The 16,201-nt window shown below is 44.4% G+C and overlaps 1 protein-coding gene across 4 annotated transcripts in view; it reads left to right on the plus strand.

Moving 5' to 3' along the window:
• MYO7A (myosin VIIA) overlaps nt 1-16,201 on the plus strand; it is a 98,163-nt gene that overhangs the window by 24,577 nt on the left and 57,385 nt on the right. For all 4 annotated transcript variants that reach the window (XM_017735947.1, XM_017735949.1, XM_017735948.1 and 1 more), the window contains exons 5-6: nt 14,897-15,010; nt 16,033-16,185. In XM_017735947.1, the coding sequence (XP_017591436.1) occupies nt 14,897-15,010; nt 16,033-16,185 (267 nt within the window). The remainder of the gene's footprint in view (nt 1-14,896; nt 15,011-16,032; nt 16,186-16,201) is intronic.

Genomic DNA, 16,201 nt, shown 5'->3' on the forward strand with positions numbered 1-16,201 from the left:
TCTCAGATGGTATATATAGGTGCTGACAACTGGAGGGATTTGAGTAAAAGGTAGACATTTAAGCCAACATGTCTGCTTTAAGGTTTGTGACGTGACATCCTCAGTAGAGTGTGGGACCATGCTTGCCATCTGCTCCTTGTACAAGTGGCTATGCAACAGGCGGGTGTCTCTCCTTGTTTGAGGTGACCTTCCTCTTCATCAAATTCCTCTTGCAAGATTGGAAAACATTCAACAGCAAGGCATTAGAAAGAGAACACTCAACATTTCATGGATTTGGGGTTACAGATACTTCTGTGGAATGACTCTGATTTGAGTTTTATGGTATAAAATTCATTCCCTTTTCAAAGCACAGCATTTGCTAGCACAGAGTAGACTTGACAACAATTTTCCTAAAGAAACCCACTTAGCTCTGGCTTTTGCGATCAGGTTCAAGAGACTGAGCACATCTCCTGGGGCCCAGGGCAAGAAAAGCAATAACAGACCTTTTCAAATAGCACAAATTGAAAAATGGCATTTCTTTCTCAGGTAGAAGTTGAGATGGGGGTATAGAGAATATCTGTCAAGGTGTCATTTCCTGGTCAATAAGTAAAATAGTTCCATTGAAATGAAAAGCTGAATTTGGAGACAGAATTCCAGTAAGAACATCAAAATTATGCTCTCCATGTCAGTTTTCAGTGAAACTCAAGTGCTTTCACTAAAAGCTTTGTTTGTATGTTTTTCCTGTTGCATTACAGGTTTTGGCAAAATGGAAATCTCTAAGGAAAATTTATAGTGAGAATTTTTGAAGAGTAAATCTGTTTTGAGTTGGTTCATAAATGTAGCCAAAATTGTAGGATAATTTAGATGTTTCCTCGAATACACATAAAGAGACTTCTGAAAAATAATTCAAAATCTATTCAAGAACAAAGAAAATTCAATACTGGGAGTGAAATAACCTGAGATAGGCCAGTGAGCCAGCTGCCACTTTAGATACTTCTACTGGAGCTTTTGACAATGGGGAAATGAGATGAGTAAGTGTGGACTGGGAGTTGAGAATTTGTATTCTGATACCTTAGCATTTCCATTTTTCTGCTCCTGGGTAGATTTACAGATACTGCCCTAGTGGTCAGCAGTACTGGCCAGCTTGTGCAGAGGTTGTGCATCAGTGTTGCAATGTAAGGGAATTGCCTTTTCTCTGTTGGCCACACCCACATGGATAAGTTTTACAAAAATGGGAAGGTGATACAGTGGTGGATCAGTCCTCTTCTCTGCTTTGCAAATCAGCCCTGTTTGGGAGGTGGCATTGGCAAAGGAAACCATCTGATTTTTGCAGTTTGATATCCCCTTAATTTTGGACCAGAAGAGTATTTTAAAGAAGTATCTCATCTTACCTGTCCTGCTTTGTGCTAGGCAATCTCATGGGCCACTGGAGAAAGCAAGATGCTGCCTACCGTAGATGGTTGTTTGGTGTGCCTTAACCTTCACACCCATTTGCATGCCCTGCCTGAGCTAATCCCACTTGCATCCTGAGAGTATTGCTCCCAACTCCTCTAGCAAGAAGCAGATGTCCTCCATCCTTTCCCCAGAGCCACTTTAGCAGAACCCAGGAGAAGAAGAGGTTGGCTTATCTTGTGTGCTGAAGAAAGAACCAAATGCTGCTTGGTTTTAAGATTAGGAAAAACACCTGTCTGGGACAGTGATTTGCCCACCATGACTCAGAAGCCTTTTGGCAGCTTGTGCAAATGCAATGTGAGCAATTTATGTGCATCCCCTACCACCCAGCCAGGCGTTTTATTGCCAGCACCATTGCTGGCAAATGACTCTTAAGGTCACACACTGCATTTTCATGATCTACAAATCACTTTGTGAGGGCATTTTACTGCCCCTTTACCCCATAAAATTGCTAGATTCAGTGTGAGATGAACAGGCAGTCTTTCCAATTACATAGGTGCTGGAAATTAAACAACATTTGCATCCAGCAAAATGCAGTGGGGGCGTTAACTGTATTTCCATGATGATACTGTCCGCTAATTCCTTACAGAAACATAGGCTTAATTAATATACCTATATGATAATACTCTTGCAGCCTCAAAATTAAGGCTGTGTGGCAATTACTGAATTTTATACTGAAAATTATACTTTCTCAGAGCAAGTATAAAATTGATGAGTGTTATTCACATGAATTAATTTCCCTTCACATGATTTGGGTTTGCACATGAGTACCCATTTAGCTGCCAGTTTCTGAACAAGCTTTTATGCCATGCTAGGCTCCCTGAAAATGCCCCCAGCCAAACCAAAATTTTGGTTCCAGGAGTAACATTTAGCAAAACTTATTTGTAATGCAACCCTTCTCAAAATGGGTTTTGGAGGCCATATCCCCCTCGTGCAGCATATGGACTGTCCTTGTAATAAAATATCCATGAGAAATATAAGCAGTACGAAAACTACAGGAATTATTTGCTGTGCCCAAGTGCCAAGCTTATTTCTTTTATGGTTTCATTCTTCTAGCTACTAGAGTTCAAGATGTCCATATGAAAGTCTTATCCCACTGCCAATCTTACCAGCCACCATTCCTCAAAATTTTCACGTAAGAAATAGGTCCAACTTCCTTTTCCAAGCTGTGACTATTGCTTTGTTTGCAATGGCTGGGGTCTGTTTGGTGGGACTTGGATTTTGAAACAGTTTTTTGGGCTTGTGCATGTAAAAAAGGACTGATGTTCAGGCTCCAGTTCATGGTCAGTTTCTGAAGGCCAGGTCTCTTCAGTGTGTGCCCAACAAGCTCTAACCCATTAGCTGTAAAGCTGTCCCAAGCTCACAGTTGGAAGGCATCCACAGTGCGCATCTGTGTGTGTCCTGATCCAACAAGTTGACTGTCTTGGCTGGGTCTGGTAACTGCAGGTGTGATTTGAACAGTGAAGGTTGTCCCAATCTCTGTCATCTTGTGCCAGCCCACAAATTCCACTCCATCTCTGTTTGCAGCCTCTAGGATTTGTCTAGCTGAACTTGCCAACTGGTCCCTTCGGACCTTTGGTAAACCAGGTTGTCCTCTGTGGTCCCTATGTTATTCCAGAGCCTTCTGGAATTTCATATACTTCATATTAGCTTCAAAGTTTAACGAAAACCCGTGGAGGAATCATCAGAAGCAAGTCTCCTGATGCATTTGGTAATTCCAGAGAGTTACAGCAGATGGGGCTGGTATTGTGCTGTGCAGCTCTGCGGCTGGTCCACCTCCTCCCTTGGAGGGACCCACCATCAGCACTATGGGATGTTTTTCCAATACTGTAGGCAGGGGGATTGAAGAATCCAGGAAAGTGGTTGCAATTAGCAACCTTTTCTGAGTTTCCTTTTCAAGGTGATCTTGTATGGAGGCAACTCTGGAGTCTTCAAAACCACAAAGCAAGCAATGAAATCCAGATTATTTTTCTGGGTTTTGATAAGTACTTGTGGGATTCTTTTGTTTTCTATTTCATTCTGAAAAAACAACCATGTGCTTAATGTCCTCAAGAGTTTTTTCATAGTATCATAATATCGTAGAATGGTTTGGCTTGGAAGGGACCCCAAAGACCATGTCATTACAATCCTCTGCAATGGACAGGGACACCTTCCACTAGATCAGGTTGCTCAAAGCCCCACCCAACCTGTCCTTGAGCACTTCTGGGTTTGGGACTGCCACACCTTCACTGGGCAACTTCTTCCAGTGCCTCACCACCCTTACTGTCAAGAATTTCTTCCTGATATCTAATCTAAACCTGCCCTCTGTCAGTTTGAAGCCATTTCCCTTTGTTCTATCCCTACATGCCCTTTTCAAAAGTCCCTCTCCGTCTCTCTTATAGTCGCTTTAGGTACTGAAAGGTCACAATAAAGGTCACCCAGGAGCTTTCCCTTCTCCCTGCAGAAGAATACCAAAACCCAGGTTTTTTACATCTTGGAGTGTCTTTTCTCCTTTTGGAAGGATGCTACTTGCATTGCAGCACCTCTGCACCCTTGTTGCTGGCACCTAAGGAACAAAGACTGGTATCAAGATGTTTTGAATTGCATCACAAGCATTGCCAGCACAATTTGTTTGTTTTCAGTTATGCTTTCTCCTGCCATCCATTCCTCTCAGGGGCTGGCTTTTCAAACACACCCCTCAAGTAGTCAGCTTCTCCCTTCAGCAGTCATACCACAAATTCCCTCAGGATGCTACTGACTGAGCTGCAAACTAACCTCCCTCTGGAACCCCTCACTCTCCTCAGTAATCATCACAACCCTCAGTGGGTAAGCAAAGATAGTGTGCAAAAAGGACAGATCTGCTCAGATGTGGTGTGGCAATGAAGGAAAAGTAGCATTACTCCCCTTTCATTCCATATTTTCAAAGATGAGATATTCTATTTAAGTAGTAGGGCTTGTCTAGACAGATCGTGGCTTTGGCTAATGCAAACCCTTAGCACAGACACATTTCTGGTGGGAAAATTGCATTTACACGAGTATAGGCTACTATTCTATAGGAAAATAATATACTTGCAGTGCGATTAAGCACTTCTTTCTACTAGTCGACGTCTTTGTTTATGCAGGAATTGCTGTGCAGATAACAATGGTCTCACATCTATTTGGTACGCAGGAGCTAATTGCAGACTAGGTCTCAGTGAGGTGGTGAAAAGGCAGGGAGGAGCAAAGGAGAGCCTGAAGTAAAGAAATTAAGCAGAAAGCATCTTCCCACAGCATGGAAGATAAAGCTAAAACTCTGAAAGAGAATTTGACAGGTTGCATGTGAAAAGTAAAAGATATTTTTATCGCAGATGGTGGGAAAATATTCTTTGTTTCCAAAGGAATAAAATCAGCCAAAACAATTAAATTCATGTGGTTGTTTTTAGGCTTCTTTGAACAGCCTGCATGAGCCAGGATTAGAAACATCCCTTCCAATTTACATTTCTGTGTATCATCTTCTTTTTTTATTATTTTTCCCCTTAATCAGTACTGTACAATGTAATTCAAACTGTCCTTTCTGTGAATTGTTGTGATCTTGAAAAGGCTGTATGCCTCAGAGGCAGAAAAATGTTTTGCAGACATACCTATTTATCTCCATCTGTTACATAGTTCTGTTGCTCTCATGCTCATCAGCTGGGATTCTGCTTTCATTAATCAAATCAAACAGTTCTCTGCCTTCATCCAGGGAATAAAGCTCATCCGTGAGTGTGGCAGAGCCTCCATCCAGCTGTGCTTAGTGATGCCACTGCAGGTACCTCACAGGCAGCAGCTCCACTCCCCCAGCCATGCTGCCAGTTCTGTGTTCTTGCTGCTCTCCCTGCTCCTGCACTGGGGCTGTGCTGTTTGCCTGGGGAGCCAGTTCAGGGACTAAACCAGCAAAACACTTTGCAGAAACACATGAAAATGTTCCTTCTGGGTTAATGCCCTGAGCTAGTCCACTGGGGATCAAATCAAAGAAAAAAATCATAGATTCCTTTAGGCTGATCTAGTCCAGTCCCCCTGCAACGAGCACGGACATCTTCAACTGCACAGAGCCCTGTCCTACCTGATCTTGAAAGCTTCCAGAGGTGGAGCATCCACCACCTCTCTGGGCAGCCTGTACCAGTGTTTCACCACCTTCACTGTAAATTAACGTCTTCCTAACATCCAATCTAAATCTCTTCTTGTCTAAAACCATTACCCCCTTTCCCTGCTAAAAGGTTTGTCCCCAGCTTTCTTGTAGCCTAAAACAACCCTACTTCAACTTGAAGCCATTCCCCCTTGTCATATCACTACATGCCCTTGTCAAAAGTCCCTTTCTAGCTTTTTCTTGGATCTTCTTCTGGTACTGTAAGAGGCTCTAAGTTCTCCCTGGACCCTTCTCTTCTCCATACTGAACGCCCCAACTCTCTCCGTTTGTCTCCATAGCAGAGGTGCTCCAGCCATCTGAGCATTGTCATGGCCTCCTCTGGACTCACCCCAGCAGGTCCATGTCCTTCATATGTTGGGAGCCCCAGAGCAGGTGGGGTCTCACCAGAATGGAGGTGGGGGGGAAAGAATCCTCTCTCTTGGCCTGCTGGCCACACTGCTGGGGATGCAGCCCAGGATGCAGTTGGCATTCTGGGCTCCCAGTGCACATTGTTGGGTCATGTCCAGTTTTTCATCCACCCTGTCCTTCTCCTCAGGGTCGCTCTCAATCCCTTTATCCCTCGCCCTCTATGGGCACTGGGGGTTGCTCTGACCCAGGTGCAGGACCTTGTGCTTGGCCTTATTGAATCTCATGAGGTTCCCATGGACCCACTCCTCCAGCTTGTCCTCTGGTGGCATCTCATCCTTAAGGTGTATCTACTGCACTACAGACCTCGGTACCATCAAAGGGATATGAACAGACAGCTGAGCTGTCCAACCTTAGGGACCTCTTGGAATCAGCATCCCTCCCAAACTATGCTTAGAGAAGGAGATAGCATTCCCTTAGTACAATCTTCCTAAAACTTGACATACAGAAAACATACATTTATAGAAAAATATCGTAAGTGATTAATTCTGGATGGTAAGGACAAGGAGTTTCCATCATGCCTGCTGTTGCAAACTAGGAAGATTTAGCTGCACCCTTGGTTCTCTGGGGGTATGGGAGTGACTGTTCCTGGCAGATTTAGAGTGGATCTGAAAGTTCCCAGAGTGGTACCCAGCAACCTCTTACTCCTAGGACCTGAAGGAATATGTCTTGGTCAAACAGTACTGAATTACATGCTCCCATCCTAAAGTGCTCCCCTTCTGATTCCTCCTGTTTTTATCTTCCCTCAACCCAGTTTTCCAGATTAGTGCTTCTTATGATTGCTCTGATGTCTTCATTTGGATTTCTTCCATTTGCATTTAGGACAGGACCCGGCCATGGGGCTAAAAGGCTCAGTCTTCACTTCCTGTTCCACTTCTGCATCTTAGCAGATTTTTCAATCACATCCTAAGCAGCATCCATCAGCTTTTTGTGTGAGGCCTGATACGCAGGGCTCTGGCACAGCATTTGGGTGGGTGACACCCGGGGACAACCTCATCTGCTTGTAGCATCAACAGATTGCCAGATTCTCCACGTCAACTGTGACAGTAATGCCATAGGCATCACGGATTAATTCTTCTATCTCCCTGTTTGTCTGCATGCTTAAAATCCACTCCTGAGCCAAGAGGTCCCAAACAGTCAACAACAAGCTCCTTGCCAAAAGCCAGGGAAGAGGTCAGGCATCACTGGGAGCTGAGCCTCATTACACCGCACTAAGTCGCACCCTTGTAAATCTGACTAAATCCATCATTTTTGCTCCCAGAGCCTTTGACTATCCCTCAGCACCAAACAGGAAAATGTTGGGATGAGTGCCACATTTGTGGGAGGTTTTTTCCCCTCCTGTCAGTATCGGAGTTACAGAGCGAGTAAGCAGTGCATTGATTATTGAATTATTTAACAACTCCTCTTGCATCTCTCCCTTTGCTTCAGGAAGCCTTTGTGTGTAGCTTGTTACCTTGGCTGACAGCTGGTGCCTGATGTGCTATAAGAAATTGTGAAAGGAATCTTCTATGAAACAGGAAAATTATTAGTGTTACCAACTACCAGCATGTGCGCTTCTCCTCTACATTATCATTTGTTATCAAGCAGAAATGCAAGCTTTTTCTTCCTTTTCTACCTCTTCCTGGTGATAGTGGCAAATGCACATCTAAAGACGAGTGCAAAGAGTAGTGATGAGCAGTCCTGATTCTCCCTTGGATTGCACAGCTGTGAATCCAGGAGGAGGTGCATTAAACTGAGCAGGGTACACCCGTGTAATTGAGAGCTGAACTGAATCAGACAGGTGATATCTGGAGGTGATGATAAGTGTTTTTAGTAGAGCATAGATGTTCTACTGCCTGAAGGATTCAGGTAGCTGCTGCAAGTCCTAACTGGCATAATAAGGTGCAGTGCACCAGTACATTTGGATTTCAGTCTGCTGTCTAAATCACTCTGAAATTTGGAGCTGGGGGAATACCCTATGATTGCACTGGTGTCATGTGCAAGGATTTTCATTCTTCAAGGATGAGCAGGAAGGGAGTAAAAGACTCAGCTCTGGAAACCTGGATACGTGATTGTGCCTGTTTCCATAAAAAAAACCCAAACAACAAACATCACAAACAGGTTGGTTTACATCACTTTTTAGAGGTATGGCCCACAGATAACATTTAGCCCACACAGTGCATCAACAGCCATTCTGCAGAGTATCATCTTTCTTATTGTAGAAAAGCAAGTTTTAGTGCTCCGGGAGTAACTGCTGACCTGAGACTACAGACAGCCTCTGCCGCTGATTTTTCCATATCCTTCAGCAGTTTACCTGAGTATCAGCCCTTAGGGATTTTCAGTATCCATGCAATGGGTAGGAGCCACCTTAGCTAGCCTTGGACACATGTACTGTAGTTTTGTAGCTCCAAAGAGTGTGAAGAGTGTCCTCTTCACACACTTCTTTAGGTCAGCATCATCCGGCCTAGTTTAATTACCTGCTTTGGTGACCATAGGAGTGTCTCTTTTTTTTTTGCCTTGAATGTAGAGTAGGCTAGGGTAGGCTAGGATATTTAATTTGAAAGGGGTGATCATTCAGCAAAGGTCTGGATGCCTTGCTCAGAGGTGAACACTGGGTTAGTTGAGTTGTACCTGACCTTTTGTCACTGAATAACTCAGCTTTTCAGTGGTAGCTGCAAAATGATTGATTCAAGAACACTTCTTCAGCCCTGGTAGTGTCTGATGCATTTTATTTGGGACTGAAAAACAGGCTGGGGCAAAGAAACCCAAGCTTTGATTAAATTAGGGGGTTCACCTGCTGTGAGGGTGCTTCCTGCAGGTAAAATTTCCTTTCTTTCTCCAACAGTAAGGTCCTTGCCACTGCAATAGCAGTTAATGGGAACTCAGGCCTCAGCAGCAGCATAAACTTATTGTCTGTGTCACATCAATTCTTTAGGATAAACATTTACTTACTATGAATATGCACAAAGCATGTCACAGCAGGACCTTGATCTCAGCTGTGCCTGCTGCTGCAGAGGTGTAGTAAATCATCAGAGCAGGGTCCAGCATGGCTCTTTTGGCTCATACTTCTCTCTGCAGGGAAGGGTCTAATGTTACCCCGGGGAGCTGTAATCTAAACCGGATGGCATTGCTGACAGGCTGCCAGCCAGCTAAAGGTTTATTTTCCTCCACCGTGGCCCTCCCCTCATTGTACTAAGTGTGTTTATTTGTTTCCCACATAAGGCATAGCACATTTCCTCAGAAAAAGCAGGCTGATAGGAGGCTTAGTGCTGTTGCTCTGCCTCTGGATGCATAGAGAAGGGAGGCTGGTTTCCAAGCCAGGCCATCTCTTCTGAGGAATGGGGTTTCCCGTTTGCAGGAGGCAGCCTGCTCTGGTCATTCAGGCAGACCTCACTGCAAATGTGAGGTGTCTCTGGCTGACACTTGTGACTCTGCCTAAGAGTCCCCAGAAAATCTCCTGCTAGCGGAGGAGCAATGCAAAAAATATAGTGCTAATGTGTGAAATTATAGATCTTCAGCAGCCCCAGTGCCAGGAGAAAAATAAGCACACTCATATAATAGGACTGCAGAGGCTGGATTCAGCCCTCTAGGGTCCTGTCTATCCTTTGGATCCTCTTCCAAGGATAACCTAGGGCAAATCAGTCCTGTGCTCCTCAGCTTACTCTTTGGCAGCACACTGGGACACACAGCCTCAGAAATATGGTACAGGGTATGGCTGAGCAATTATGGTATTGTCTGCTCCAGTGCAAGGTGAGATAAATACTCCAGCTGCTCTCTTGGATCTGCTGCTCCCACACTGCTCCAGTTTCCATGGCAGAGCACAGTGAGGAAAGGTGTTGTGGTGAACAGAGAGCCTCTGTAGGACCTCACTTATATCCAAAGAGCCCATCTTCTGGATCCCTTTCTATATATTTAATCATTCCTTTCTTCCCTGTGGATCCTCTCATTTTTTAGCTTCAATTTTACATCTATCTTCTACTTTCTAGGGGAGCAAAACCACAGTCATTTACAGCACTGTGTGTTCAGGTCATGCTGGAGGCAGACATCTCCCCAGGGATTGCTACATTCACTCTGTCCCCTTTTTCATGACTCATGTACATTTTTACTTACTTCTTTGGTGGAGATCCATCTAATTAATCTTCACCTGGCTTCTTATCCATGAGACATGATCTCTTCCTTACTTTCCCTGAACAGCCACAAGAATTATACACCTTATTGTCCCGGGGCTTTGTAATGCAGCTTAAACCTACAGCATCGCTTGCCCTTTGGGCAAGGGTTGCCTCGCTGTTGTCACTGCTGCTCATGGTTGAGCAGAACTAGCTCTTTATGTGTTTAATGTACCCATCACCTGCTGTTGTCCTTGGAGACTGTGTCCCAAGAAGGGTACCTATGAAGCCTTCCTTTATCTAGAAAGCTTTCCTCCAAGTATGTAAAATCACAGAGTCATTAAGGTTGGAAAAGACCTCTAAGTTCATTGAATCCAACCATTAGCCTAATGCTGCCAGGCCTACCAATAAACCATGTCCCTATGTTGTGCTCTTCATGGACAAATAGATTCAAAACTCCGTGGAATGAAGGCATCATGAGAGCTTTGCTTTAAAACAGTGATAAATGAGAATGTCTTAGCAGCTGCACTGATACCTAGTCATGCATTGCTCTGGTCTGTATAAATAGCAGTGCTTTAGATTCAAAATTTTAATGGAAGAAATTGGGGCCCAGCTATAGTGGTCTGAAATCCTCTAAATGACCAGAAAAGCCTTTCTTAGATGAAAATGAGAAATTTCAAGTGTATCTAAGATAGGACAAGGAAAAAGCAAACCTGAGGCTGTAAAATGCCGTGTGCTCTTTGGGCTGGGCCAGTGGTCCTGATTAGTCCTTACTAGAGCAGTCCTCCCTATAGAGAAGGAGTGATTGCAGAAAGGGGTCTGTGGAGCTGGCAGGTGTAGAGTCAGTGCAACCTCATTATCTCCATGGTCCTTGTATTGAGCCCATTTTCATCCACAGCACAGGCTCTCCTCTCACCTATAGGCACAGAGGCCGTGCTGCGCTGAACACCTTCCACTCAATTATTTAAAATTCAGTTGCTATGGATCTACTCAAGGCGATCAGTTTAAAGAAAATGCAGATGGCCTCTGGTTTTGAGTTCCCGCTGCGCTTTGGTTAATTTGGTATGTAAAGGTATTAGGTTAATTAAATGCCATGTGTTGCATGGGGACTGACTGCATTTGTGGATTAATAAGTATCCCAGAGTGTTCTGTGCTGAAAGTCCTCAAGCTGGCAGACGGTTATTTCACTAAGAAAGGAAGGTAACGGAGAAAAGTCCTGGGGAAATGAAGAGGTTTCCTGTTAATCCTGCAGTTGTTTTTGCAGAACGGGTAATTGCAGTGTCCTTCAGGTCCCTGACTGAGTATCAGCCCTTGCTGGAGAGACTGGAAGAATTTAAGTGAAGAGAAGCAAAGTTGTACAGTTTGCTTTGAGATTCCCACAGGTCATATACAGTGAGCGTGTCAGCCGGCCAGGGGAGGACCATGGCTGGTGCGTGGGAATTTTCCTGCTAGGAGAAGATCTTTACCAAGAGCCATATTGTGAATCAGGTCAGAGGGTGTCCTGTGAGCAGCAGGCATGATCACGCTGCAGGTCTAGAGCAAACCGGGCACCGCATTCTGGCATTCATGGTGGAATACACGTAGAAAGCAGAGACAGGGACAAATACCACTGCAAACTTTTGGAGATGTTGAAGAAGAAGAAAGTCGTTTTCATGCAGCCATGCCCTGAGGTGGTGGAAGATCAGGAGAGAGACCAGGGCAGATGGACACTACTTCGCAATGTCAACCAGATCCTGAAGCCCACGACCATTTTAGCGGTAAGATAGGGGGTCCCAAGCCCTGAGCATGGCTGGAAGCTTTCAGGCTACTTTGAAATCTGTCTTGCTGTTGATGGGATACTTGTACTGCTTACGCCAGCTTCTCTCACCTTCCTCCTTTGTCCCCCCCCCCAAGCACTGTAGCTCCCCTGCAGTGCAACCTTCTCGCTCTTCACATTTGGAAGCTCCTCCTTAAGATCCTCTTTGTGAATTGTGTGGATCTGTGTGGGGTGTTTTCTCGTCTTGCACCACTGTTTGGTTGTCACTGCCCCCAGTTTGTGAAGTCCTGAGGGTCTGCCCCAGAGCAATTTGGAAGATTTTTCTAGTTTGAAAGGGTGCTAAACCCACTGGCTGCATTGAGGAGGAAGAGGCAGACCATGTTCATACTGTGAAGGGTCTGGTGATATTCTCAGTTCTCCAGTACTTTGTCATGTATTTTGGAAGATAAACTGCACCGGTTTAGGCATGAGGCAGGTTACGCAACTCACAAGCCGCAGCTGGTAAATGCATGAATCACCCCGATTTGCCCTGAAATCCCCAATATATCTGCTGGGTTTGGGACTGATCCAGAGGTGATTGCTTCAGCAGAAGCAATGTAGCTGACTTTCATGGGATTTATATGAAATTGATTAAAGTCAGAAAAGGAAATGGGTCAGCACTCTTAATAAGTGATGTTATTTTATAACCCCCCAACCTTCCTGAGCTTACCAGCTTAGCCCATCCCATAAGACTTTTCACCAGTATTAAGAACTGCACTTTAATGGGTTTAGAAAGAGCAGTTTGAGGGAACGAGCACTCTGTGCATTAGGCAGACAAAGCACAGAAGTTTTCTTAGTGGTAGTAGAGTATCAATTTACCTTGGGGAGGGCAGACTGCCTTTTATCTCAGCTGTATGGTAATGCACCATATGAAGCAGGCTGCTTTTACAGCTATTCAATATTAGAGATTTTTTTTTAAAAAAGACAGCATTACAGTTCTTGGGGTTTTGATCATGAGCAATTTTTACAGAGCTGCTAAGGTGTTGGAAAGGTTTTCTGCTGAGCAGGGACCGAGCAACCTGGCTCGTCTCTTGCTGACACCTTGATCAGGTTACCCACTGTGTGCATGAATTTGCCCAGTGATGCAGAGAGGATAACAGTGCTGAACATTCTGAAATGCTTTGAGTCTTGGATCAAAGAAGCTAAAAAATAAATATTAATATATATCGATTTATAATGTATCTGCTCCTGACACTGTATTCATTAGTTGTGACTTTTTTTCCTTTTTAATTAAGTTAAGAGATGTGAGGATAAGACAGTTAATGAGAAAAAGATATGAATATTATATTTTTATGAGCTGGATAAAGATACTTATAGCTGTAGCACAACCCTTTGAGGAAATGAAAACCCAAACTAAGGACTGGTTCCTGAGCTCCATGTGAGCAGGATGACTTTGTTGATATCCTAGTGAAAACCTAGCAAGTAGCTGCCAAGGGTAGAGTCTGCCACAAAATGGTTGGGGATTCCAGGTGTGTAGTTTCTCCATGTGTGGATCCCTGAGTATTACCTTACATCCTGGTGGTACTCAGAGTTTTGTGTCTCTTGGAATTCTTAGTGAATGATGACTCGGATGGTGATGTCTCCAGTTCCCACCGCCCAGCAGAGAGATGAAGGTTGTTTAGCAGCCTGTTGGGCCAAACCAAATCTCTAAATATGCTCTGTCCACAGAAATGGTTGATAGTGGATACTCAGGAAAGGGGTTATATCAGAACACATGCAAAGTGATACATCCTGGTTTTCCCTTCTCCCTCTCCCAGCAGTTCTTCAGGACTTCAAAAGGTAGATACTGCATTTGCATCGTGCTTAATAGGTACAAGTGGAGCTGGTCCCCAGGAATGTGGGTTTAGGTGGGGCTACAAGTCCACCATATTAATATCAGCTGCATGAATGAAAACACACCTGACAACTAGATTGTTCCCAATTTTAATGCCTTTTCCCACTGAGAATAGGGGTGGGAAATAATTCTGCTTTGTTCCAGTGTGGCTCCTGCTTGGGGCTTTAGTTTGGAATTATTTTGGAGTTTGCTTTTGTATTGAGAAAAACAGCTTTTTAAAAAGCTTTTTTGCATTTGAGTAATTTAATATCTACAGAGCTGATGAGCAGATAGTCCCTGCCCAGCAGGACTGACAGAGGTGCATAGGATCAGTAGTGACATGGAGTGAGTACATAGGGGTCAACTGCTTGCTGTGTCTTTCAAAATGAAAACACAGAGGTCTCAAATGAAAGAGGTAAAACATTTGAAACATGTAAAAGGACACAGCCTTTTGGGTTTAGGGATGCTAAAACTTTGCACAGCTTCAGAACTCAAGTGAAATTGCTCGCAGCAGATAAAATCCACTGAGAAGTATTAAATACAAACAGCCCACCTACACATTGCTGTAGCTGGAAGAACTGAAGAAGAACATACAGCTGCCTCTATGTTCTTAACCCATCTTTAGTCATTCCCTTTTCAGAAGTTTCCAAGGAATATCTGGTAATTGTTAACTGCCAGGAAGAAAGATGCCACAAGCCTCCAGATAAGGCTTAGCAGAGCTCAAAATCATCTCCTAAATGTGACTTCGTAGGTTTGTACATTACACAGAGGAAAACCTCTACCTGGGTGTTTTTTTCTGCCTGTATCACTGTTCTGTAACCTGTTTCTGCTGGATGCATTCTGTGACCAACAACCACTCACAAGTTTGAGGAGCAGAGACTTAGGGCAGTGCGTGTTTGCTGTGTGGACCATGCCCTGTTGCTGGCACCTTGCAGGGGATTTTACAGAGTCAGGGAGTCATTCAGGTTGGAAAAGACTTCTAAGATCATCAAGTCTTACCATTAACCCAGCATCAGTGTGTTCACCACTAAACCACACCCCCAGGTGCCACACGCAAAGCACCTTCTTTCCTGAGCCTCTATGAAAAGGGGTGGTTTGTGGTTTGCAAGGGAAATCATTTGACTTGTGCTAATGATTTGGGTACCAAACATCTACAGCTTGTATTCCAAGGGATGCTGAACTTCCTGCAGCACTGAGTATAACTGTGCTGTCTTTGTTTCCAGGGGGATTATGTGTGGATGGACCTCAAAACCGGACGGGAATTCGACGTCCCCATTGGAGCGGTGGTTAAACTGTGTGACTCTGGACAGATCCAGGTTGTGGATGATGAGGGCAATGTACGTACAAAGGCTTGTGATGTGCCTTCTTCAGCTCTGTGACCTTGCTGGGACAGGGATCCCAGGGCCATGATAATTGACTTCATTATGGGCTTCTCATATGTCCTTGGGAATCAACTGTGCCATAGTTTTCTATTTGTAAAGACAAGACAGTGTTGTGTCCCTACTTTTGTGGCTGTACTGGGAGTGCAAGATTGAGAAGCTTCTTGAGTACAATGGTAGCAGAAGCCCCCAAAACACATTTAGATAGTTATTTGTGCAAACCCTCCTAAGTCTGAGGTTCCTCTGTTTTTATCCAGTCCTTCCTGACCTCCTACCAATGCCTGATGTGCCTGAACATTGGTTCTCCTTCAATTTCCCACCTCTACTTTCGTGCAATGGTGACTATTTTAGAGTAAGGTCTCTATCACAAGCAGAAGGTGGTTCTCCATGCTTCTTTTGTTTTTCTTACTGGGGTAATTGTAAATGCTCTCACTCCCTTCAAGGGTGATAGAAAGAGACTTGGTTTGGCAGGGTCCTTGTGTGCAATTTGTAGTGCCTTATGAAGCCCTTAGAAGTGGTGAGTCTAAATTACATTGCCAATAAAAGTATGACTTTGCCATCCCTCTCTCCTTTTCTAAATCATCTTCTCTCTGCTCAACAGTATTTTGTGGCAGAGGGTTAACCAGGGATGTGAAAATGCAGTTGTGAAGGGGAAGACAAATCTGCTCTTTGTTATAAACTCCCCTGATGTGCTGGATGAACATGTTGCCCTGGAGGAGGCTCCTGCCAGGATGGCTTGTGTCTCCGGTCTCTTGCTGCTCCAGTAAAACTCCAATAAAAAGATGCTTTTCTTCTTCTGTTACAAATCTTTCAAACTCATCACTGCCTTACCCCAGAAATAGAAGCTGTGGCACATGTGCTGATGGTCTCTTGTGTACATTCTTCCGTCTGGTCCTTCTGTTTGGGGTGGGCTGTTTGTGTCTTTCATCCACGTGGTCTCTCATTTGACTTACCTTTCTCTGGCCCTGCTCTTTTCCCAGGAGCACTGGATTTCCCCACAGAATGCCAGCCACATCAAACCCATGCACCCCACTTCCATCCATGGAGTGGAGGACATGATCCGCCTGGGGGACCTGAATGAGGCAGGAATTCTCAGGAACCTGCTGATTCGCTATCGGGAGCACCTCATCTATGTGAGTGTCCACCTTA

The sequence above is a fragment of the Corvus brachyrhynchos genome, unplaced genomic scaffold, assembly GCF_000691975.1.
Source record: "Corvus brachyrhynchos isolate BGI_N302 unplaced genomic scaffold, ASM69197v1 scaffold44, whole genome shotgun sequence".
In the NCBI taxonomy this organism is placed as follows: Eukaryota; Metazoa; Chordata; class Aves; order Passeriformes; family Corvidae; genus Corvus; species Corvus brachyrhynchos.